Source organism: Propithecus coquereli, unplaced genomic scaffold (genome assembly GCF_000956105.1).
Source record: "Propithecus coquereli isolate 6110/MARCELLA unplaced genomic scaffold, Pcoq_1.0 Scaffold78, whole genome shotgun sequence".
NCBI classification, from domain to species: Eukaryota; Metazoa; Chordata; class Mammalia; order Primates; family Indriidae; genus Propithecus; species Propithecus coquereli.
The window spans coordinates 4,085,466-4,111,538 of NW_012153951.1; the positions used below are offsets into that span (position 1 = coordinate 4,085,466).

Consider the following 26,073-nt stretch of genomic DNA (forward strand, 5'->3'; position numbering starts at 1 on the left):
GTGATACAGCTGGTTTAGAATAGGTAGGGAGAGAACAAGGTATGAGTGTAGGGAAATGGTGATGTTTGAAGAAGCAACAGTGTTATCTAATTACTAAGCATCCATAATGGTTATTACCGGCAATGGTGTCATAGTGTGTGTGTGTGTGTGTGTGTGTGTGTGTGTGTGAATGTGTATGTGTATGTCTGTATACATGAATGTGAGTGCAGACACGAAGATAAATAAACCACAATCTTCATTTTCAAAGAGCACTAATTGTCAGAAACAGGAAAACCACATCCCCCCTGTCCCTCACTAGTGTTAAGGCAAGCTGTGCAATTCCACCTACGTCCCATCACAGGTTAAAGTCACTTGTCACACAGACTATACTCTAGAGCCAATTCTGTCATGTGGTCAGATGGGGATTCCTTGGTGTAGGAAAGACAAAACCAGTAATAATTGTTCCCCTTCAACCACCTTCCTCCATAAAAGCAGTTGTACTAATAAATCCCCAACATCTAAAGTTCTCTTATCAGTGAAAATACAGTTAGAAACCATTCTAAATTGTTTTTACAACTTTCATTTAAATTCAGAAACGGAAATAAGTAATCCCTACACTTTTTCATTTTCCTTAAGCATGTTCTGCACGTATACATAGTTCTTAAACCTCTGAGAATATAAAATTTAAATGTCCTTTTTTCTAATAATCGTCTAGTAATGAATATCAAATATTAATAGCTAAATAGATAACCATTACAATAACCACAATCCATTCTGCTACGACTCAGAGAAGCATTACCAGGTGAATATAAATTTTAAGAAAACAATGAGATTAGTGACACCAGTTCAACAAAGATCTGACCCAAATCAGGGAAAAACTCAACTAACTGAATCTTTATGATTGATGGATTATTCAAATAATTTACATATGGAGAACACTTAATTGCTTAGAACATACTTTTTCCATGTGCTTCACATACAGAAAAGCATATGACTTGCAAAAAAACCTCAAAAAACTCTGAGGAAACTACAGATCAGACAGGGTAAGTAGGTTGTCCAAATCCAGACGGCAGGGAGTGTGCTGATGTATGACGTGTGTGCGTGTTTGTGCAGGCAGATCCAATCCCTGGACTTTTCACTTCTGAGCTCACCGTCTTTTCCATTAATTACACCACAATGATTCCCTAAAGCCAAGATCCACAGTACACAAAACTGCCTTTTAACATTAGGAAAAGAAGTAAAGAGAAATTGTACTGAATTCTTCATAGTCAATGCTCTCAGGTTTTGTTGATGGACTTTAGGGTTGCTCAAACCATGAAACATAAAACATTGCACAGTAACTTTATGTTTGTGTGGCAAACCCAAATGATTCACAAATGCCACTAAAAGTATCATTTAATAAACAAGTAATTAAGACTAATCAAAAGATAGGAAAACTAATAGCTAATATAAATTGGATGGCATATATGACAAATATTGATATCTTAAAAGTTCACCCTTGTTATAAAAGTTTATGTGCATATAATTTCATTTAAGACAAAAAAGTCTAAATTTGTGTGTATTTATTTGTAGGTTTATATATTTATATTACATATTTTACAAACATCTATGTTTATATATGTATATTTTTAAGTAAAAACCAAACAGCATTTCTGGGTGCTAAACCCATTGGGTGAAAGTTTTTAGGGGAACAGGATATGCATATAATCTCAATTTATTACTTTACATATGATTACAAAGATAAATAGATACCTTTACAATGGACAAATCTGATTGATACCGCCTTACTAAATTGATCGAATTTAACATCATCAATAATAGGGCAAACTGACATCATATGCTTATTGGTGTATTGTAATATGAAACACACACCACCAGAAATGTTTAACCTGAATCTGAGAATGAGCAAATAATAGATAAAACAAATCCAGATTAAGGGTCATTCTGTTAAACCACTGGCCTGTACTCTTCGAAAAAAGTCAAGGTCATTAAAAAAAAAAGTGAAGAAATTCTTCCATTTTAATGAAAACTAAATAAGATGATAACAGAAGGCAATGTATGGTCTTTGTTTGATTCCTGGATCAAAAATACACCAGTTATAAAGGCCATTATCAGAAAAATTGGGGAAATTTGAATAAGGACTATATATAAAATAATATTATATTAATATTAAATTTCTTGGGTGAGATAATGGTATTGTGGTTATTCAGAGATTATCTTGTTCACAGGAGAAAAATGTCAAAGTATTAGGGGTGATGTATCATGATATCTGCAACTGACTTTCAAAATATTCAAAAAAATTGAGTCGAGAACTAAAGCAAACGTGCAAAGTGTTGACGAATGATAGGTCTAGGTGAAGGGTATACAGAGAGTGACTGTACTATTTTTCAACTTTTCCATGAGTTTGGTACTTTTGAAAATAAAAAATTGGGAAAAATAAAACCGAACAAAATTATTCTTTAAATTCTTTATTACATATGCCCATTTCAGCAGTATTGAAATATAGGTTTCCCATACCCACAGTCCTTTTATAGACTCAAAACATGAAATGCTGAATGAATGTTGCAAATTATAACACAATCAAAATTTCCAACAAAGTACTTTGAGAAGACAGAATATGTAAGAATTATGATGTTAAATTTCTAGTACAAATACGAAACAAGAATACAGGATATTGGTGATGCTAATATTCAAAATCAGTTTTCCCCGATTCTTAAATTCTCGGCTCCCCTCCTACTTAAAACCTAGGAAAGTATTCATTATATAAAATTGGAAGGACAGAATTCTTAAAACACCAGTTGGATGATGAGTTGGATGATTCTCTTTATAGGTACAATTTATTCTTCAGCAAACTATAAGCCATTGACAAAGTAACTCCAAAGCCAACAAAAAAACCCAAACCTCTATTTGGCTGGGGAAGGGGTGTCAAATATGCAATTGTGTGGTAGATCCGTGCTCCAACAAAGAGTCTGAAGTGCAGGATGGCTGTAGAAAGATCTGGACCACTCAAGGAATACAGAAGACCAATACCAAGAAATGGAACAATATTTTCAAGGTCATTCAGGTGGGCCCTGTGGAAAAAGATGACTATTAAAGACACTAATTTCAAAATCAGCAGAAATATATTCCCATTTCCCTCTCTTCTAAAACTGAATATAAGTGCTAATGGATCTTTAAATTGCAAAGGAAGATTCATTTTTTTCCTCAGATTGCCTGGCTTCCTTACCCACTTGACTTTTATTTAGAATGTCTCATTATTTTTGTTTCTTTTTATTTTTAATGCATGTTTAAACATAACAGAGAAGGTATTTTGTAGTTTCTAGATATCAAAACTGCATCTGTCTAATAAAACGCACTCCATTTTTGTAAATATGAAATATCTTCTCTTCTGAGGTTCATAACAATTAGTAATTCAAGATTCTTCCTATAAAAACTCTTTTTCCCAAAGGAAGAAAACCATTTCGGTGATGACCTTTCTTAGGGTGCCTCATTCACTTCTGCTACACTACAAAATGGTTATTCGCGAGTCTTTGCCAACTCAAACCGCTAAGTTGTCAAGAATTAATTTACCAATTAATATCAAGAATCTTATGCCCTTACATCCAAATAAAAGAACATATAACTAGCCTTTCAAATATGGGTAAGATTTTGGCCAACCTATCTTCAAAATGCCAAAGGAAGTAGTTAATAATGATGGGGCAAAAGTACAAAGTATACACAAAAATGATGGCTGAAACAGAGAGAGATTTTCTAAATTTTATCTTTATACCACAGCTAGTAGAAAACAAAAAGCATGGCTTAGCCATAGTTTTGCTCCAATCTATGACACCTTGGGTTTCTCTGGCTAGGATTGTTAATACAAGGCACATCTATTATTGACTTGACATTTTTAAAAATGCTTAATTTTAAAATCTGCTGTCCCCTTTAAAGTCTACAGAATTACAAATTGTTTTAGAATCTAGGCTAGAAATGGGGATTTGGATAGAGTTTGTCAGCTATGGATACATATTTCAAAGTGAAAAATATTTCTGTTTTATGTTACCGTCTTCTTTTTTAGCATAAAATATAATTATTTCCTATTGTCTGCTCAGTGATCACCATTATCCTCTCTCTTTTCCTTTCTCCTGTTTTCCTACATCATCTTTAACTTTGCCTGACAAAGCTGATCACTACACAAAGAGATGAAGAGGGCAACAGCAACGCAGATAAGTAACGGTTCGAAAGGCTTAGGCAAAGAAGTACCTGCCCCTCAATAAAAGCAAAGAGAGAAAGATGTGAGTGTCCCTGTGCCCTCTCTTTCACGAAACAACCCCAGGGCTACTGAGAATAAGATGGGCAAGAAAGGACAGGAATACCATTTTCTACTAAAGAAGGGCCCACTTCGTCAATTACACCAAGTGCATTTATTTTGGTCCTCTGAATTCTCCTGCAGGACCACAGGGATATCGTCACCTCCAGCCTTGAGTATATTAGTGTTCTCCTTCCCAACAGGCTAAAAGGACAGAAATTTTAAAGTGGAGGATGAAACTACCATAGGGAGAGACCCTCTGGAAAACAGTATCTATTTCTAAGCAATTGACAAATAGAATGCAATGTTATAGCAGACAAGTCGTCAAGGACAATGGGAGGACATGGGGCAGAGGGAAGGAAGGGTGGGGCAGGGGCTCCTTTGACTTTTCTGGCTCCCCCATTTTTTTCTGGCCTTACTCTCTATCTTATTTCTCCTTTTCAATCCTCTTTCTCTTTCTTCAGCCCTCCAAAGGTTCTCACAGATGTAACACTCCTCATTGTCCTAGTGTGGGCCCTCATGCTCTGTGCTAATGTATGCCATTGTTTATGCTGTTCTTTTTAGACCCTGTTCCAGGCATACCCTTCCCCAGCTCTCCCAGTGAGAACCTGCTGTAGCTCAGTATCACGCCCTTCCACTCTAACCCTTCTCTCTGCGCAAACAGCAGACCCCTTCCGAGAGTGGCAGCTTCCTTCACTTTAGTGCCATTTATAGACAGTCAAAACCTATTACCAAGTGGGTATCGGTCTTCTTGAGTGACCACTTTCTACCTGGGTCTATCCCCCCTGCCCCAGGATTCCATGTTCCCATTTCTCTCTCTTTTGGACCGGTGCCCCTTGGCACCCATGTGCTCTGTGACAGACCTTCCCACCAGCTCTGTGCTAATGATGTCACAGCCACACCTCATCCTTCAGATCAGAATCACTTGGACCTCAGCATCCACCTGACCTGGAACAGAGTCGCTACACACATTTGGGAATTGTCAGGGGGTGGCCAACTACAAAAGGAGCTCCACACCGGATTTCTCCTGACTCCCTCATCTCAGCCAAAGCTCTTCCCTCTCAGCATACAGCAGTGTGTCCAAATCCCCACAAAGGAATTCTCCCAAATTGACAGGATTTCTCCTTTCTTCTTCCTCTTTCCAAATCCTAATATTCTTCAAGGTCGTCCTTCACTAAATACTCCTAAATATCCTAAGACCTTATACTTTGTACCCCACCACTTTAACATGGAATGGACCACTGCTTCATATGATTCTCTAATTACTACATGCATGTCGGTCTTATTTTTAGGGGGAGTGTTATAAACCCAGGAATCCAGTCTTACAGCTCGTTGGTAGCATCCCAATGGAAGTGACGGTTGATACATACGTCATAATCTCTCCATTAATGCTTTGTTTATGCACTGGGGCCACAAGGATGTCACCTAGTTCAACCCCTAGCCAATGCTCGTTTCTTGCAAGAATCCCCGGCAAGTGTCACTTAGATTCCAGCAAACACTCTCAGTGAAGGGGTATTCTCTACATTAGGAAGTAGTATATTCTAAATGTCTCTCCTTTCCCTAAATACCAATCCCTAGCCTTACATTTCGTCTTTTGAATGAGTCCCTCTACTTCACCAGCTGCCCTGTTTACTTTTCAATTTCTTTTTGTCTTGTTGTATTGAATGTATATGGGTCTCGAACGCTTCTTGGAACAAGGTAAGATAGGATTAAATAAAGAAATATGTAAAGTGCTTTCTCACCATCACTGATTTCTATCTGCCCAGAACTCAAATAACTTACTTTAAGCCACATCTTGATATTTCAACACATATTACTTTAAGTCTTAGATTAACCATGCTATATGTGTATGTATTCATTTTCTCATTATTGCACACTGTAAAGCATACTTTTCCCTTCATTTGTAGCCCCAGTCTGTCCCTCTCATTGGAATATGCTTTACATGTTGAAGTAATAAGAGAGAAAAAAAGTTTAGGCTAAAAATGGGAAGGGGAGATTCTGGAAACCCTTTCTCTGAAAAGTATCTCCAAAAGTGTGTAATAACACTTTTTTAATAATAGGAACTTCTTCTATGGGGCAGATAAGGTCTCAAAAATTATTACTACAACTGGAAACTGGACACCTTGTCTTTCTTCGAGATGCTTCTCTTGCCACAATGAAAAGCCAGTGTCTGATCACCAGGGGGCGCTGTGCACACAATCGCTGCACTCCTCAAGGACACTGAACCCTTTAGGAACTAGGATCAATTGTTCTTACTAAAATGTATTTGCAACCTGACTAGACGATCAACTTAGACAATAGCTTTCTCCTCTAAAAGTGCAATCCCAAGGGCAGGGGGTAAGAGTAGGAGGTGGGAAAGAATGGGGGGGGATCCAAAATCTTCAAATAAATATCTTTTGTTAAGCTTTCACACGTGAGACTTACTTGGATCTTCATTTCAATCCTACTAATGCTACTGAGAGTCTAATTGCTATCACTTTCCAGTCATTCCTAGGCAATTTCATGAGTATAGGGCCATGATTAGCATCATGCTCACGCTGCCTGTTCTGAAAGGGAGGTACTCAAATGACAAGACAAAGCTTTAAACTGCCTGATGTCTCTTCAGTGGTTCTGAGAATTCCAAGCTTCACTCACCTTTTCTGATTTTTATTCTTTTTCATCATTACACTTACAATGTTTCCTCTGATATTGTTTGAAATTTTCACGTTGATTCCTTGTCCTGACACTATTTTAGATCCATACTCTTGGCACAACCCATTTTCCAGACTGGCTGATTTACTCGGTAGGACTGCTGAATTAACAAGCATATTACTAAGTGAAACAGAAAATGAAATTGTGTTCTAAGTATCTAGTATAGACTTTCTCTTAGAAGAAAAACATTCTTGCTGATGAATACCTTGGGAGTAGAACTGTTTTGCATGAGCAAGAAGGTAAATTTAATTTTAGTATTGAAAGAGCCAAAGAGTATATGGGGAGAGGGGGGAAGCCTGGAAAATGGTGCCATGCTGGGCACCAGGTGAGTGGAGAAGGGACAGGGCACATTCCCCAGAGACAGGATGCCAACGGACACTGTCAGACACAGCGGTCTAACATACGACTTGAAATGTTTGCGTAAACTCCTCTGCGCTTCCACTGAGTCAAGTCTACTTTTTTCACACTTTTCAGTTGATTTGTGGGGGAAATTGAGAAAAGGGCTGGGTTTACATCAGAGTAACAAATTGCAGAACATGGAAACATGCACAGATCCAGACGCCCAGATCCAGAGTTAATCTTGAGACCATATGCCCTAAGGGAATCTGCAGAAATCACAGGAGAGACTTCAGCCTTTCACAGGGCATTGAAAAAGGGATAATGCAAATATAATCTAGATCCTAAAGACACTAGAGACTCCAGCCGATACCTCAATTACAAAAGTAAAACTCTTTTCTTTCAGTATTCATTTCACTATCTATTCACACTCATGAAATTGAGGAAGTATACTCACATACATTCATTATATTTCCTATCTAACCTATTCATCAAAAATCCAAATACATGCACATTTAACGGTGGCTTAAAAAGACTCTTCACTAATTCTTTAATTGTATATAATTTTATGTGTTTCTTCAAATGTGCCTAGAACTGCACCACAGTTTGGATGAGCATCAGAAAACTCTAAATGAGAAGATAGTATATAACTTTGGTATTTCACGTTAGAAAAAGGAGACTAAGGGATTTGCACTGAATCTCAATATAAAATATTTCATGATTTACATAACTTTATGATAAAGATTAAGAAATATACCTGCAAAACTAGAATTCAACCTGCTTTTCAAGTAAGTATATTAATCATATTGTTAGGAATTATGTAGATGGTATCTTGGCTTATTGCTTTTCATTGTTCATTGAATTCCCAGTACATTAAACATACTATCTACAAAAGAGAGAGAGAAAGAGATAGGGAGATTGATTTCCCTATTTCTGCAAAAATTATCAACATTCTTATTTTGAATCTTATGCAAAAACACCTAGTTGTTCAACTTTTTACGTGAGTTAGTCTCACCTCTGGAGAAAGATGACAGAACTGCAAGAATCCACTGTCCCCATTTTACCTCCTACCTGCCATTACTTTTGATATATCCCTCTACAGAGCAAAGTCATTAACCCCCAACAAACTGCATATAAAAGTACAGTATTGCAAAACTGGCAAAATGTGCAATTACAGTGATACTTGAAGACTTTTAGATCCCTAAATTTCTGCAATTATCATATATAGTAGGTAAAATGACTGGCTTTTTATCCTTCTTCTCCAAGATCCCAGCATCTTCATCAAACTCCTTGGCTAAAATTCTTTGGTCTGGTATGTAATTTCTAGACACGGTGGTTTACCTTCTTACACGTTCCACTCTGTCATCTGTGCGAAGATACTTCTTGGCATTTTCTCCTTTGCCAAAGCCTGCACAGTCTTCTGGGTTGGCAAAAACCTATTCCAAATACCAAGCAAAAAACTTATTCCAAATACCAAATAACATAGGTGTATCCCACCTAGTAAGTTATTGGCATGTTACTAGAAGAAATACAGGTATCCAGGTTGGCACTTACTGAAAGAAAATTTGGAGCAGTAAGTCAAACACGGGGGAGGAAGGAGCATCTATAGTTTAAACCTAAATTTTTATTAACAATGCAAAATTTTTTAAAAAAAGCATAGAAAAGAACTTAAATAAAAACCAGCATATAAAACAGTATGAAGGAAGCAAAACTGGAAAAGAGGCATAATTCCAAGTCATCATTGACTATTATTATGGTTCACTGGTATCTCTTTCATAGTGATGTTGACACACCTTCCCTCGAGTGTATTAACATTTCCAGGTGATTGGCTCTTCTGAAAGTAGTAAGTTTACTTGCCAAAAATGTTAGAGAACAGGCAAGAAGCATAAAAGAAAGAGGAGTGGGAAAGGTATTTTGCACTATGTTAGGATATGTGTACCTCTTTTCTTTTTCCTAAACTAGATAAAACTTTGAGTTGAAAAATACTGTGCAGTGAAATTTAAGAAGCTGAACTGCATGCTTAAGAATAATACTACATATTCATATATTCCTTCCTGCAATTATTATGCTGTTTGAAATGATTTCCCCATCCCTTGAAACTTGAAATATGCATTTACAAAACATGTACACATGTCCCACTGTTTAATAATTTACTATAAAGAAAAACACAAACTGCAAAATGGGGCTTAATTTAAGCTTAAAAAAATCTCATAAATATTACATTTTTTCTTAATATGATATGAGCATTTATTCCAGATGAAGATGTTGAGGAAAACTGACAGGCAGAAATGTGATACAGTATCAGCTTTTGAGGTCAGGCTTGTCTGTCTTGCTCATTTTAGTGTCCCCTAAAGAAGTGCCTGGCACATACTAGATGTACAATAAATACATTCTGAATAAAGAAATAAATGTATTACAATGGAAAGTGCATGAGATTTGGATTTAAAACAATCTCGATTTGAATCTCAGTCTCACCCTATACTTGTATGTAACCTTGGGTAAGCTATTGCCATGAACTGGAGGTTTGTGTCCCCCCAAATTTCATACGTTGAAGCCCAATCCCCGGTGTGATGGTATTTGGAGGTAGGGCCTTTGGGAGGTGATTAGGCCACGAGCACAGCCCTCATGAATGGGATCTGTGCCCTTACAAGAAGAGACGGGAGAGAACTTGCTTCTCTCCCTCTCTCTCTCTCCCTTTCTCTCTCTCTGCTTTACCCATGTGAGGACACGATAAGAGGATAGCCACCTACAAAACAGGAATCAGGCCAGGGGTGGGGGACCTATAGCCTTAAGGCTGCCTATGGTCTTCTAGGTCCTTAAGTGTGGCCTTTTGATTGGATCCAAAATTTATTTTTATTAATGCAAGTTTTTCACCTTTAATATTTTTATTTTACTTTTTAAATGAATGTATTTAAAATACCAAAGAATAAAATAAGTTTCAATAAAATAATCCTCCCAGACTGACTGGCACAGTTAGAACATTAGTAAGCCATAAGGGCTAAATTGACAGCTGTCACGCTCATGATTTAGTTCTAACTTCCCCCACCTGACTGACGCCACTATCGCATGAGGCTGGTTGGTGAGAGTTTATGGGGGTGGAGTACGCCAGTCTGTTATCAGCTTTTGACAAGGGTGCACTGTGTTTCTGTTTGAAGTGGAATTTGTGAATAGTTGCATAGCTCGGCAGTATTTTTTAATTCTGTCTGCTTAACAGCCCATCATGTCAAAAAGACCAAGAGAATGCTGAAGGAAGAAAACAGATTTTTTAATGAGGATTGGGAATTACAATATTATCTTGTTTCTGCTAAAGATGATTTGCTTGGTTTGTGATGCTGCAATATCAACATTAAAGAAATTTAATGCTCATCAGCATTATAACACTCACAAGGACCACAAATATTTTAAATTTAGAGGGAGAGGCATGACAGGTTGTATTGTAGAAATTAAAAGATAAGAAGCAAAAGCAAAGACGATTCTTTCAAGCAACAGTAGGACCGGGAAAAAATGCCACTAAAGCAACTTGTAAAGTAGCTCATACATTCAGGAAAAAGGGGATGCCATTCATCGATGTAGAAATTTTGAAAGAATGCATTGTTGAAGTTGTAGGACGCTTAGACCCAGACGACATTTCGAAGTACTGCCTCTTTCGAGGAGAACCATAACTGATTGGTAGCATGAATTCACCTGCAACTTAACAGAACAACTTCATGTAATATTTCAAAAGGAAAATATATATTATTCAATCACTTTGGATGAATCAACTGATACTGCTGACTAGGCACAGGTTTTCTATTTCATTTAGGTTATAACAGATTTTCTTTGCTATGAAGAGTTACTCGCTTTGGACGCTCTTGAGAACAGAATATGGGGAATAGGTATCTTTGACAACTTTCAAGATAAACATCATGAAGTTGGACTGAATTTGGTCAATTTAGTGAGTATTTGTACAGATGGTGCACCTTCCATGACAGGAAAACATGAAGGGTTTATTGCACAGATAAAAAAGTATTAACAGATCCAGATGCTCTCATTTTTTTTCATTGTATCTTGCATCAGCAAAATCTCTGTGGTAAAGCTACCATTTTAAGTGACCTTTTGCAACGAGTTATAAGTATTGTTAACATATTGGTACAAATGCAACACAGCATCACCAGTTTTGTAACATGCTAAAGTTAACGATGAGGTATTCAGTGTGGATTTGCCTTATCATCCTAAAGTGCATTGGCTATCACAGGGACAGGTGTCAGTCAAAATAAATATTATGAAAGACAGAATCAGCAATGTGAATTATTGAAAGAAGATTTCTATAGGAATGCCGCATTTCTGTGTGATATCATGTCAAATCAAAATGACTTGAATATCTCTTTGCAAGGTAAAACTAAGTCTACATATGGTATGTGGCCAAAAATCCAAGCATTTAGAAAAAACTATCTTTCTTCAAAACACTTCTCCAAAAGGAAACATTTTCCCCAGTTAGAAAAGGTCATTGAAGAGCAGGATGATATATGCGAATCATTTGAAGAATAAGCAGCTGTTATAGACCTATTAATTGGAGAATACAATGAAAGTTTCACTGACTTTGAGGATCATGACACCACACTCAAATTAGCATTTCAGCTTCACCTAGTTGATACCATCAAGGCACCTAAAGAACTACAGATGGAATTGATTGAGCTCTCAGCAGATGACATTTAAAGTTATTGTTTGATGCTAAGAAAGATCCAACCGAAATATGAAAAAGTGCCTTCGGCAACATGCCTGAAAAATGGTTTCTTGCTTTTCAAACATTTATTGCTGGGAATCTACATTCTCCTACCTAACCCAAATCAAGATACCCTTAAGATCACAAATGTCTGATACCCATCTAGAGGATCAACTGAAACTGCGGACCTCCATGCTGCGACCAAACATTCAAATGCTTTCCAACAAAAAGCAGACACAACAAAGTCATTAAAAGCGTAGTTAACTTTAAAATTAAGAATTTTCATTTTTTGAAATGATTAAGTACATAGTAGTTAGATTTTTACAAAATATTATACGTTTTTAAGTATATCTAATTGAAGTTTCTTGAATGCGGCCTTATTTGATTACAGCTAAATTAACGTGGCTTTCCAACATGAAAAGATTCCCCACCCCTGAATCAACCCTTCAGCAGACACCAGATCTGCTGGCATCTTTATCTTGGACTTGCCAAGCTCCAGATCTGTGCGAGAGAAACGTTTAAGCCACTCTATTTGAAATAGCATGCCAAACTGACTTCACAGCTACCTACGCTGTCTTTCACTTCCTCTTCTATAAAATGGGGAAACCAACCCTCAATTCACCTGACCATGCTACTAATTATGAAAAACGATTCAGTGATCAGGCACATATAATAACTAGTGTTGTGACTCCTGGCACAACAAACCTGAATTCCCTTCCTCTTTTCTTATTAAGGGAGGGTACATTTCCTTGGTGTCATTCCTCACTAGAGGGCAGTGTGGATCTAGTAGCAGTCAGGTTATGACCTGCAGCTCCAGCACTATGCCCCATCAGAGACTTAACTGTGGGTAGGTGCCAACTATTAACATGCAAATATCCATCCATTATACCTCAAGACAGTAACAAGGAAACAGCTCAGGGAGAACTGTGATCTCTAGATAAAATCAAGGCTCTGGAAAAACAAAAACTCAAGACAAGGCTAAGAGAAAACAGGTGGCTTCCAGAAGGAAGTTGCTAACAGACACAGGGACTATACCAATGAAAATCTTTTAACTTTGTGAAGGCAGCCTCACTCATCCCCTTTCCTGAGCCATAAACTCTGGCAGAATACTAATATGTGGTTCAAAATCTTTCTACCACCTTTCACACACCTGCTTTTTTGTAAAAAGTCCTTCTTATAATGCTGGGTAGAAAGGGCATGGACTTAAGAAGTCAGAAGTATACAAAATTCATTCTAATTATAAGAGGCTCTACTGTGGGAATAAGAATTTTAATTCTCTGCCATTTGTTTTTCTTTTTTTCTTTCTTTCTTCTTTTTTCCCCCTACTCTCCCCCAACCAAAGAATACTTATAACCTGTAATAAAACTGAAAACACCAGTTAACTGTCTGGGAAATGACTATTTTCTAAACTGTAATTGGCAAAATTAACTCCGAAATCACAGAAAGTCTCCTTGAAAACTCTGATACTCCAGAAATCTCATCTGCTAAAAAGAATGACAAAATGTAAGAGTCACAATGAAAAAATCATTTACTATTTTCTGAGAGAAACAACTGTGCCATAAATATATTAGATCCATCTGCATCAAATGATTGTATACTTCACTTACAGCATTAAACAGTGTGATATTGGGCTATTCAAAAAAAAAAAAACTAAGAAAACCGCTTTCCAGAATTCCAACTCTTAAAAGTAAGAAAATTTTACTTCCAAATTTCTTACCTTTCTTGTTATTCTGTAGAATGCAGTTGCTGTACTCATAAACATCATTTTCAAAAGAATAATTGCTGCATAGGTGGCAAAGGCCATGAATACGTCATTTTCCATTAGCTGGGTAAGGTCAGCCATTTTTTCAATTTTGGTCTGAAATCTTAAAAAGATTTTAGACGAGATGAGAAAAAGCACGCACAAATACCCAAAATAACTTGATGATCATTTGATTTGCTTATATTGCAGCATTAACTGTTAATATACTGTTCTTAAAAGCATCTTGGGTTATATGCAAAAGAAATGAATATTTCGTTTTAAAAATTTTAAAGTAAACAATATTTTGTTTTCTCTAGTTCGACATCATTAAGCTTGTCGACATCAAACAAGTACTGAATGAAAATGTAGGTGGTATTACAAGCAAAAATAAATAGCCAAATGCCCTAAACATACACTAAAATCATATGTTCGCACCAAGATGAACTATAGGTTGAATGCACAAGACCAGAGGTCTTAAACTGATCTCTTTAGAAACATTAAACTCTGTACATAGTAGTGCCACTGCTGTTTTACTAGAAAGGCCTAGGTTCTAATCTATGCCCTGCTTTAGAAACCCAACTTAACAGGTTTTTCATCATTTCAGTAGTATTCAATATCACAGGCTCCAGGATCTGAATTCCATTCCACCATTTAGCTACTAAACTTGCTTGAAGCATTCAGCCTCTCTGAGACTAAATTTCTTCATTTATAAGATAGGAATAGTAATAGCTTCTAACTTAATGGGCTGTTGCTGAATTTCATTGAGATAACATGTGAACTATACTTAGCATAGCACCTGGCCCATGAAAAACCTTAAAGTTTATGATATCTTAATCATGGTCATCACTATCATCATGATCACGGTCATCACTAATACCAAGACAGGTGAAGGACAGAAGCAGTATAATGGAAACATCATAGTAACAGGCTTGCAAATACAAGGTAAGGAATTAGCATTTATGGCACTTTCACAGAAGGAATGAGAGAAGAATTAGCTTTATGACTCTTCAGGTCATTTCGCATTCCATAGTTACACCCATTTGAAAGCTGTCGAATAAAGGAATGTCACTGCCTGCTTCTGGAGTTGGAAGTATAATCAGGAATGTGGTCAGGAGGAAAGCTAAGGCACACTGGTGATACTGAAGTCAAAGCATGTAGAACTTCACAGAAAGTCTTAAAATTTAAACTCTCAGCCGTGTTTGACAGTTGTTCTTTGTAACCTCCTCTTGTCCTTTCATCAGCCCTGCATCTACTTCCTCTATCTCTTCCACAGAAACGCACATCTTTTCCCATACCCAGGCTTAGACACTATCTAACCTGCTTAGCATGCAGTACTACCTCTTCTAGATGACACCTGTTCCTGCCTTTAAAGCTCAACCCCTGCAGGTGACCTTATTAGCCTGACAAGTATCAGATTCTGATCATTCTGTCCATCTACCAATAATCTATAAATATATACATATTTCTATATATATTGTTACTGATCATATAGTTGTCTACTGTTGCTGGTGAATATGATATAAACCACATATATTTAATTTTATAAGAGTTTGCTACATGTCCAACGATGCCATGTGTGTTTTGTGCAATACTTTACATAATCTTTGTAACTGTATTTTACTTGTCAGAACTATATCCATTTCACAGATGAAGAAAATGGGAATTAGCCAAGCTGGGACATAAACCCAGGCCTTTGACTTCACATCCCATACACTAACCACATTGTACTGTCTCCTTCAAGAGACTTGATTAATTCAGCTCTCAACTGTTTAATTCTGCTTAATTCTGATTCACCTGACATTGACGGAATGCCCACTTTGTGGCTGGCATAGCTGGGCATCCCTGGCACCTATCATCTTCTTTCCTTTTCCAGTTATTCCCTGAGATAGGAAGTATCATTCCTATTTTGCAGATAAAGAAACCAAAGCTTCCTAAATATTAATAAATCCCTATTTTTGTTTTCTTAGACTAAAAATGTACTCCTCAGATTTAGGCAAATAAAAACTATATATTCTAGTTATTTAAAAAAAAAATCCCACATATGATAGCAAATTAATCCACAAGTCTGTGGTCTTGAAAGCACAGTCTGTTAGATTAGTTCTCAGTGCAAGATAATACTTTCAGTAACATTTAATGTATCTGCTCTTGTTCTAGTATTGAGGTGAAAGTCATGAATAAACTGCATTATCCTTCAGAGCACATAAAAAGTAATTTGCTCAATAAAGTATCACTAAGTCCTATGCCTCTACACAGAGATCTGAAGAAATATAGCAGGAATGTTAAATTTTAAAAAATTAAGAAAAGTTTATCAAGTAGGAAGTTGCTACTTAACAACAACCTTACTAATGTACTAATGTTCCCAGAATGAAATTTATTTGGGGATGAAACAAAAGTCCAGAGAACTTTTTTTCCCCTCCTCAGTGAAAATCAGTATTGAAAGAGTAGAGAAAAAGTGGAAGCCTTCCAAAACTGTTAGTGGGAAAAGAACACAAAGATGTCAGCAGCTGGGGAAAAACGGGAATGGGAGGCATTTTCTTTAAAAATGAACAACACAAAGAAAGCACAACTCACACAAAGAGTTTCTCAATCGTGAAGAATGTGGCTTAACTCCTCAAGTCAGTGGTTTTGGGAGAGGGGCCAACACCCAGCCTCTGATACACACCCTACAGGTCATTAAACCAGGTCTCCTGGATAACATTTTCCACTGCCAAAGTACCCCAGGACCAGGTGATGAGTAGTGAAGGTAAGAAAATTAAGAAATAGAAGTTGGCCAGGTGTGGTGGCTCACTCCTGTAATCCTAGCCTTGATCGCTTGAGGTCAGGAGTTCAAGACCAGCCTCAGCAAGAGCAAGATCCCATCTCTACTAAAAATAGAAATAAATTAGCTGAGTAACTAAAATAGAAAAAAAAATTAGCCTGACATGGTAGCACATGCCTGTAGTCCCAGCTACTCGGGAGGCTGAGGCAAGAGGATCCCTTGAGCCCAGGAGTTTGAGGTTGCTGTGAGCTAGGCTGACACCATGGCACTCTAGGCCGGGCAACAGAGAGAGACTCTGTCTCAAAAAAAAAAAAAAAAATAGAAGTCATTTATAGCACGGATTAAAGCGATGCTGGTTTGGACTTCTCTTTTCCCCCAAAGCTGATTTATCAATAAATTGCCATGAGCCTGATGCATAAAACTCAAGCCACTATCATGGATAGGCACTACAGTCAAACTTACTGAAAGCTTTTACCAGGAAAGGTAGCCAGAAGGAATAAGAGCAGTCCAGTAGTAATAATAATTAAGAAATAATAATAAATAAATAAATAAAATGTGAGGTGACCTGAGTAGTCCAGGAATGAGGGAGAAATAATCTAAGAAAAAGCAAGTAGGGAAAAACACGAAACTTGGTTATGAATGACAGAAGACATTTACAATGATGAATAACATTTGCACAGTGGTTTGTTCACTTTATCATCCATTTATTGGCCAGCATAGTAGTGTATATGTCCACATATTTCACCAGAGATTAGGGCTCAGTCCCCAATTTCGAAGTGACTGCCTTGTAAGAGGACACAGGGTGGAGTATCTTAACTGAGTGAAGTGAAAAGTGCTCAGAAAAGCACTGAGACGTACCAAGCACTATGTAGTGTTTAGTAAATAAGAAAGTTCCGACTTTGGTGCTGTTCCAGGCACTGAGGATACCATTTTAAAATTTTCAAAAACCTTTTGCATACTTTATCTCACTTAATCTGATAAACCCTAAAGTAGTCAGTGCAAATACTTTTCTCTAGCTTTAATATACAAGGAAGTCGAGGCCCACAGTGGTCGAGTGTGTAATATGACCCAAATTCACAGGTGGAGAGACCAAGACTGGGATTCAGTTTTTTCAACCATTTAACTCATGGGCTAGCCACCGTCAAGGCTAAGAATTCTAGACAGCTCTGGTCTTCCAGAGGCATTTTCCTGTTAAATCCCATTCCTCTCCTGTTTTTCCCCCGTTCAGAATCTATCAGAGAAGTGTCTTCACCTCTCAGTTCACCCCTCCCCTTTACAGGCTCTTGGCCAAACAGAGCAAAGTTCTCTTCTTCTCAGGATTATGCGGCCTCTCTACACCAATATTGTGAAACACACGGAAAATGTGGGCACGCATGCCCAGTACCATGACTCTGCAATTTTGTGCCTTCTGAAACTAACAAACACTACATAGGAGATTTTTTTTAAATAAAGATAATTCAGGGGCCATGTTGCTGTTTTCGTTAATCAATTCTAGAATTGACCGAAGAGGCTGTTTTAGCTGCAAACTCAGCCTCCTATGTGGTCTCATGCAGAGGGGATCCAGAACCCAGGGGCCAGGAGGAAAATGCTGGTGGCTGGGGGAGGGGGCAGGCCAAAGGAGGATGTGGTGGCAAGTCCATTCTCAGGGGACTGGGGGGACCTCCTTTTCCAGCCTCCAGGATTAATAAACGCCACTCTAAAACGAGCCCTTGGAAAAATTTTACTTGCCTGCCACAGAGAGTAATATTCAAATTTGGACAGATTTGCCATATTTAAACGACCAAAGATGGTCAGCACACATAGTCATCTTATTTTGGAAACAGCAGAGGACTACAAAGCCCAGGACTCCCCTAACTCCCAGGACAGCAGACCTGAAAGGTATAAAAAAGGTGAGCCTGGCCTGGCTAGGGGCTCCCCAGACTAGAAAATCCTAGGTTTAAAAACTATTAGCTGGGGAGCTAGGGGACACACTACAATGCTTGATAAGCACCCAGATGGCACTCATTTGGAGAGAAAACAGGGAGAGGATATATGAGAAAATAAATATGCTGCTCGGATAACGACATTTCAAGGGGTGCAAGGAGGCCAGAAGACTCGCATGCACCCTCTCTCCACTGCCCCAGTGCAGCCAGAGCAATAATATCTGAGGCCTTAATTCCCCAAAAGGGTTCCCTTCTCCTTTCCTCCTTCCACATGGCTTCCTCCTCCAGACTGGAGGAGGGGCGTGGGGTGACACACGTGAGAACCCTCCCAGGGGTTTTTATCCCTAGCTCTCCAGTCATCTGGCTATAAAATCAATATCATAATCCAATCGACATCCTCTTGCACTGATATCGAACATTATTAATTATTATAATTTTTAAAACTTGCTGATGTTTCTCTTGCCTATCGAAGTGAACCAAGAAGAGCAAACCCTGTCTTGCAATAGATACGAAGGCCATTATGTCCGTGAAATCAACAGCCAACGCGACTTCCTCTTTTCCTACACGTGCCTTTCCCTCCCCCAAAGTTCAAGGGACCCTTTCAAAGGGGAGGCTGCTTTGACTTAAAACTAAAAAGTGAGGAAATCATCCCTTAAACACGAAAAGACTCACTCTCAAGGTTCGTTCTAGGAGTTTGAGAAACGGGAAAACTTCCTCCCACGGGAACAGAAACGCAATGCCCCTGCAGGAGCGAGCGACCGGAAAGCGGACGTTTAGCAGCTAAATGGAGCCAAGAACTTTCGGGCTGGCAGAGACCCTCAAGCCTTACGCCCGCCACCAGCCCTTCCCGTGCCCAGCCACCCTCTCCACGCCCTCCCTCCACACCCCCGCCCCGGGCACCTGCCGTGACGCCGAGGGAGGCTGCGGACCCGTCCAGCCGCCGGGCGCGCGGGCACTGCAGGCAGTGGGCTGTGTCACCGCGCGGGCAGCACGCAGGCGCCGCCCCCTCCCCGGCTAATCTCGTGGTAATCAGCTCTCCAGAGTTTAAACCCGATTTCCCAACCTCTCCAAGCCCCTCCTCTAAATCGCCTGACTTTTTCCCGCGGAGTAACTACCGGTTCCCTTCTTTGAACCTTTGTATTTGGCGCCCCAGAAGTTCTGGTTCCTGAAATGCCATCCCCCTTTTCAGTAGGGAGGGGACATTAGCGACTGCATAGGAACTCTGGGTCCTCAAGCATTTCAGGATCGGGAGAGGGGAAGGAAGGGGAAGACCGTCCACATTTATTTAGCTGGAAACAATGAAAAAGATCTCAGTGTTGCATTTTGAAAGCTTTAAAAAAAAACTTTTTATATTTCTAGGGGAAAACTGATTAGAAGTCATTGACATAAGTACCTTCCCTTCCCTGCAGCAGTGGGGAGGCCTCCTTAAAAGGCTAGCACTGACAGAAAGTAACCTTTAACAAAGATGATCACGTATAGTGTTCCAAATTCGTGACACCAGACAATTTGCTTTGTCACTCTGTCCCCACCCATTGAGGGTTCAAAATGGAATTGGAGGAGATTATACTGGATCGATTCATTACACAATCAGTTTAGTACGTTTTTTACAGGGACATTTAGAGGAGTGTTTTAGGAGGACAAAGTTATGCTAACATCAATATCTAGATTAGGGATATTTCCAAGCTTCCAATTTCCCACAATCCCCACAATAATATTTGTGGATCTGTCTTCCATGGGTTTATCTGAAAAATTTTTAATAACTTATGTTTTCAATTTATATTACTTCTCTCATAATAATGCATCTCAAACATTTACCACCTGTTGCCATGCCTACTTCCTTCTCTTTTTGTTTTACCTGAATTTTACCCCCTTTAGGCTTTAAGGGATACTCCCAGAACTAACTTTCTAGGATTTGATGGACAAGTTCGTCTTCTACCAAAAACAGAAGTAAGAATTACCAGTTTGCTCTAGGAGACAGAAATGAATCCCAGGCAGACCCAAGAACGATTTTTACATAAGCATAACAGTAGGAGCATTGGAAAATCTAGAATCAGAAGACATTAGTGCTTCATTTTTATGTCTGTATCTTTTGAAAACCATATTTATTCACCTATCTGGGTAAAGTACACTAGAACCTGGCTGTAACACTAACTAGAATAATATATAATTTGAGATTCTAAAAAATCTATTCTGCATTCTCTCCAAGGGAGTTTGGCATTATAAGTATTTAAAAGACTGTTTTCATTTATAACAAGGTGATACAGCCCAAATCTTATGAATAACAATTGCAGAAAAAGGTACAAAAGAGCTATTATTTAAATAATTTGATCTACAGTATGCCATTTGAGTGGTTCTAACATGTTTTTGAAAAGAAAGGAGCACTTGATTCAACTGCAAATGTGTTCAAACTATTAACTAATCAATGAATAAATACTAAGTTCTTGCTATTAATAAATCATTAACAATTATTGCCTATCTGCTATATATATGACACTGTCTTTGGTACAACACCAACACTCGACTGCTATAAATATAATTTAATAAACATTTATTAAGAGGCTTGATGCTAAAATCTAAAACTAAGATAAAATAACTATCCTTAAGGAATTTATGATCTAGTAAACACAAACACAAAAAGGTAAAAAGTTGCCATTAAAGTTGTAGAAGAAAAGTTTCAATTTAGAAATAAGAATGATAATTGGGGCACGAACTAGGACAGTAACAGGAAAAAGTTGTGAAAAAATTGATGCTTTCTATTGATCTTTGCTATATGCTGTTAGATGAGTGAGGAAGAGAAAGGGTTATTATTCAGCTTGTTTTCGTTTGGGTAAAAGGAAAAGCTCAGATTTTCAATCCTTCTCTTTACCACCATTTTAATCCTAGAATAAAATCTTTCAGAGAAACCCAATCCAAGCTTCAAGACAAGTAATTCCCTGGTAAATATTAAAACAGTTTAAAAGGTCATTGACTTGGGGTGGGGAGAGCAAAGGTCATTCAGCAAAGAGTAGCTGCTTGTTGGAGAGATCCAGTCAGAAAAATCTGAAGAACAAAGCACTAGAAGTCCAGCAGTTCCTGTCTTTTAAAAACAGACAAGGAGAAATATCAAAAAGGATTGCCATGGCCACTTGATGAGGCTTATTGTAAATGAAAGGAAAACAGGTGCCCATCACCCCTCTCAATTATATTGGATCTTTTTTCCCTAAATCCACGGAATAGGTGCCCCACACAATCTGAAACATAGGGAGCAGGCCCTACTTGGGGATTTCAGTAGACACAGATGAGACTACGTCTTAAGATAAAGGGCCCTAAAAAGTGAAATAAAAATAAGCAACATTCTACACACGTAAATGTTATTTTAGAATTATATTTTTTAAATGTACAGTACATTATTTATCTCTCCTACAATCCTATAAGGGAGTTCTTATTTTTCTTGTTTTACAGATGGTCACTCTGAGATCCGTGGCAGCTTGGCAGTTGTGTTAACTTCTGAAATAAACTCTGAACTTAACACCAGCAAGAGGCAACAATGAGAGGGACAGAACTAAAAAAATGATAAGATTCTCGAAGCTAGTCAAAAGAGTATGTAATCCTAGCTCTCTGGGAGGCCGAGGCGGGCGGATTGTTTGAGCTCAGGAGTTCGAAACCAGCCTGAGCAAGAGCGAGACCCCGTCTCTACTAAAAATAGAAAGAAATTAATCGGACAACTAAAAATATACAGAAAAAATTAGCCGGGCATGGTGGCGCATGCCTGTAGTCCCAGCTACTCGGGAGGCTGAGGCAGGAGGATCACTTGAGCCTAGGAGTTTGAGGTTGCTGTGAGCGAGGATGACGCCATGGCACTCTAGCCTGGGCAACACAGTGAGACACTGTCTCAAAAAAAAAAAAAAAAAGAGTATGATAAGGGTATAAGGATAGACAAATAGGTCAAAAGAATAGAATAGAGTCCAGAAATAGCATCACATTTAATTGGGCAATTGATTTTCAACAAAGGCGCCAAAGCAATTCAATGGAGAAAAGAAAGCTTTTAGCAAAGGGGGCTGGAACAACCGAATAGCCATATGGAAAAAAATGAACTTCGACCCCTAACTGACACGATGCACAGAAATTAATTTGAGATGGATCGTAGACCTAAACGCTAATGCTATAAAGCTTCTAGGAGAAAACATGGATTATCTTCATGACCTTGGAGTAGAAAATGCTATTTTAAACAGGACACAAAAAGCATTATCTGTGAAGCAAAAAAATTGATAAATTGTACTTCATCAAAATTAAAATCTTCTGCTCATCAAAAGACATCATTAAGAAAATAAACAGGCAATTCACAGACTGGGAGAAAATATCGATACTGTACATTTATCTGACAAATAACTTGTATGCAAAAGAACACTTGTGACAATAACATAAAATTAAAAATAGAAACATGAAAAAGTATTTGAACGCACACTTCACAAATGAAGATATATGAATGGACAAGGAACACATGAAAGGGTGTTTAATGTTATTAGTCTTTAGAGATATGCAAGTCAAAACCTCAATGAGATATTTCTTACCAAAATTTACAAAAGCAAGAATTAAAAAGACAGACAAAATCAAATATTGAAAAAGGTATGGAGCAAAAGGAACTCTCATACATCGTTAGTGAGGGTATAAAATGGAACACCAACTAGGAAAACTGTCTCATAGTTTCCAATAAAAATAAACAGACATCTGTTTTTTTAAATTTTTAATTGTGTTGGATACATAATAGTTGAATATATTTACAGGAAATGTGATTTTTGATACAAGTATGTAATGTGTATTGATAAATTCAAGGTAGTTGAGGGAGCTATCACCTCAAGCATTTATAATTTCTTTTTCTTAAGAACATTCCAATTCCACTCTTTCAGTTAATTCAAAGTATACCCTAACTTATTGTTGACCACAGTCACTTTGTTGTGCTATCAAATATTGTTTATTCTAACTATCTAACTATATTTTTGCACCCATTAACCATCCCCATTTTATCCCCACCCCCCACTACACTTCTCAGCCTCTGGTAATCACCACCTACTCTCCGTCTCCAGAAGATCAATTGTTTCTAATATTTAGCTCCCACATATAAGTGAGAACATGTGAGATTTCTTTTTCTGTGCTTGGCTTATTTCACTTAATGTAAAGTTCTTCAGTTCCATCTATGTTATTGCAAATGGCAGGATTCCATTCTCTTTTATGGCTATATAATATTCCATTGAGTATATATACCACAATTTTTTCATCCGTTCATACACTGATGGACACTTAGGTTGATTCCAAATATTGGTTATTGTGAATAGTGCTGCAATAAACATAGGAGTGCAGGTATCTTTTTGATACACTGAATTCCCTTCTTTTAGGTATACCTAGCAGTGGGATTGCTGGGTCATATAGCAGTTGTAGTTTTACTTTTTCTAGAAACCTCCATACTGTTCTCCATAGTGGTTGCACTAATTCACATTCTCACCAACAGTGTACAAGGCTTCCCCTTTCTCTACATCCTCACCAGCATTCATTATTATCTATGTTTTTGATAAAAGCAATTTTAACTGGGGTGAGATGATATCTCATGGTAGTTTGGGTTTGCATTTCTCTGAAGACTAATGATGTTGAGCATTTTTTCATATACCTATTGTCCATTCATATGTATTCTTTTGTATTTGCATTCAGATCCTTTGCCCATTTTTTAATATTATTTGATTTTTTCTATTGAGTTGTTGGAACTCCTTATATATTGTAGTTATTAATGCCTTGTCAGATGAGTAGTTTGCAAATATTTTTTCCCATTCTGTAGGTTGTCTCTTTACTTTGTTGATTGTTTCCTTTGCTATACAGAAGCTTTCTTACTTGATGTGATCTCATTTGTCCAATTTTGCATGTCTGCCTATGCTTTGGGGGTATTACTCAAGAAATCATTGCCCAGACCAATGTCTTGAAGCATTTCCCCAATGTTTTCTGTTAGTAGTTTTGTAGCATAAGGTCTTAGATTTAAGTCTTTAACCAATTTTGATTTGATTTTTGTATATTGTGAGAGATAAGGGTCTAGCTTCATTCTTCTGCATATGGATATCCAGTTTTCACAGCATCATTTATTGAAGAGACCGTCCTTTCCCCAGTGTATGTTCTTGGCACCATTGTCAAAGGTAAATTCACTACAGATGTGTGGGTTTACTTCTGGATTCTCTATTCTCTTCATTGGTCTATGTGTCTGTTTTTATGCCAGTACCATGATGTTTTTGTTGCTATAGAATTTGAAGTCAAGTAATGTGATTCCTCCAGTTTTGTTCTTTTTGCTCAGGATGGCTTTGGCTATTCTGGGTATTTTCTGGTTCTGTATAAACTTTGGGATTACTTTTTTCTATCTGTGAAGAATGCCATTGGTATTTTGGTGGGGATTACATTGAATCTGTAGATTGCTTTGAGTAGTATGGACATTTTAATAATATCGATTCTTCCAATCCATGAGCATAGAATATCTTTCCCTTTTTTGTTTACTCTTTAATTTCTTTCTTCAATGTTTTAGAGTTTTCATTGTAGAGATCTTTCACTTCTGTGGTTAAATTTATTTCTAGGTATTTTGTTTATTTGTAGCTATTGTAAATCTGATTACTTTCTTGTTTCTTTTTCAGATTGTTTACTGTTGGCACATAGAAATGCTACTGATTTTTATATGTTGATTTTGTATCTTGCAATTTTACTGAATTTTTTTATCAATTCTAATATTTTTTTTGTGGAGTCTATAGGTTTCTCTAGATATAAGAGCATATCATCTGCAAGCAAGGATAATTTTACTTCTTCTTTTCCAGTTTGGATGCCCTTTCTTGCTGTCTCTTGTCAGATTGCTCTGGCTAGAACTCCCCATACTCTGTTAAATAACAGTGGTAAAAGTGGGCATCCTCGTCTTATTCCAGATCTTAGAGGAAAGGCTTTCAGTTTTTCCCCATTTAGTATGATACTTGCTGTGGGTTTATCTGTCATATATGGCATGTCGAGATAAGTTTCTTCTTTACCCAGTTTTTTCAGAATTTTTTATTAGGAAGCGATGTTGAATTTTATCAAATGCTGTTTCAGCATCAATTGAAATGATCATATGGTTTTTGTGCTTTGTTCCATTGATATGATGTATCACATTTATTAATTTTCATATGTTGAATCATCTTTGCATCCCTGGGATGAATCACACTTAATCATGATGAATAATCTTTTCAGTGTGCTGTTGAATTCAGTTTGCTAATATTTTGTTGAGGATTTTTACATCTGTGTTCATTAGAAATATTAGCCTTTTTCTTTTTTTTTTTTTTTGTTACATCTTTGGTCTTGGTATTAGGGTGATACAGCTCTCATTGAATGAGTTTGGGAGTATTTCCTCTTCCTCAACTTTTTGGAATAGTTTAAGTAGGATTGGTATTAGTTCATCGTTGAATACTTTGCAGAATTTAGCAGTGAAGCCATTGGGCCGTAGGCTTTTCTTTGATGGGAGACTTTTTATTACTCCTTCTATCTCATTACTTTTTACTGGTTTATTTAGGTTTTGTATTTCTTCCTGGTTCAACCTTTGTTGATCTTCTGTGTTGATTTTTTGGTTTCAATTTCATGTATTTCTGCTCTGACCTTTACTATTTCTCCTCTTCTACTAATTATGGG

General features: G+C 37.5%; 1 protein-coding gene across 2 annotated transcripts; it reads right to left on the minus strand.

Annotated features, from left to right (window-relative positions):
* Nucleotides 1-2,433: 2,433 nt before the first annotated feature.
* On the minus strand, nt 2,434-19,327 carry MGST1 (microsomal glutathione S-transferase 1). Of its 2 annotated transcripts, none has more exons than XM_012662785.1 (4): nt 19,318-19,327; nt 13,714-13,861; nt 8,636-8,730; nt 2,434-3,050 (listed from the first exon to the last, which is right to left on the minus strand). In XM_012662785.1, exons 2-4 carry the CDS (start codon nt 13,837-13,839, stop codon nt 2,804-2,806), a joined length of 468 nt encoding a protein of 155 aa, XP_012518239.1. In that variant the 5' UTR covers nt 13,840-13,861; nt 19,318-19,327; the 3' UTR covers nt 2,434-2,803. The 2 variants fall into 2 exon arrangements, with proteins under 2 accessions (XP_012518239.1, XP_012518240.1); XM_012662786.1 differs by lacking the exon at nt 19,318-19,327 and adding an exon at nt 19,090-19,110.
* Nucleotides 19,328-26,073: the final 6,746 nt, after the last annotated feature.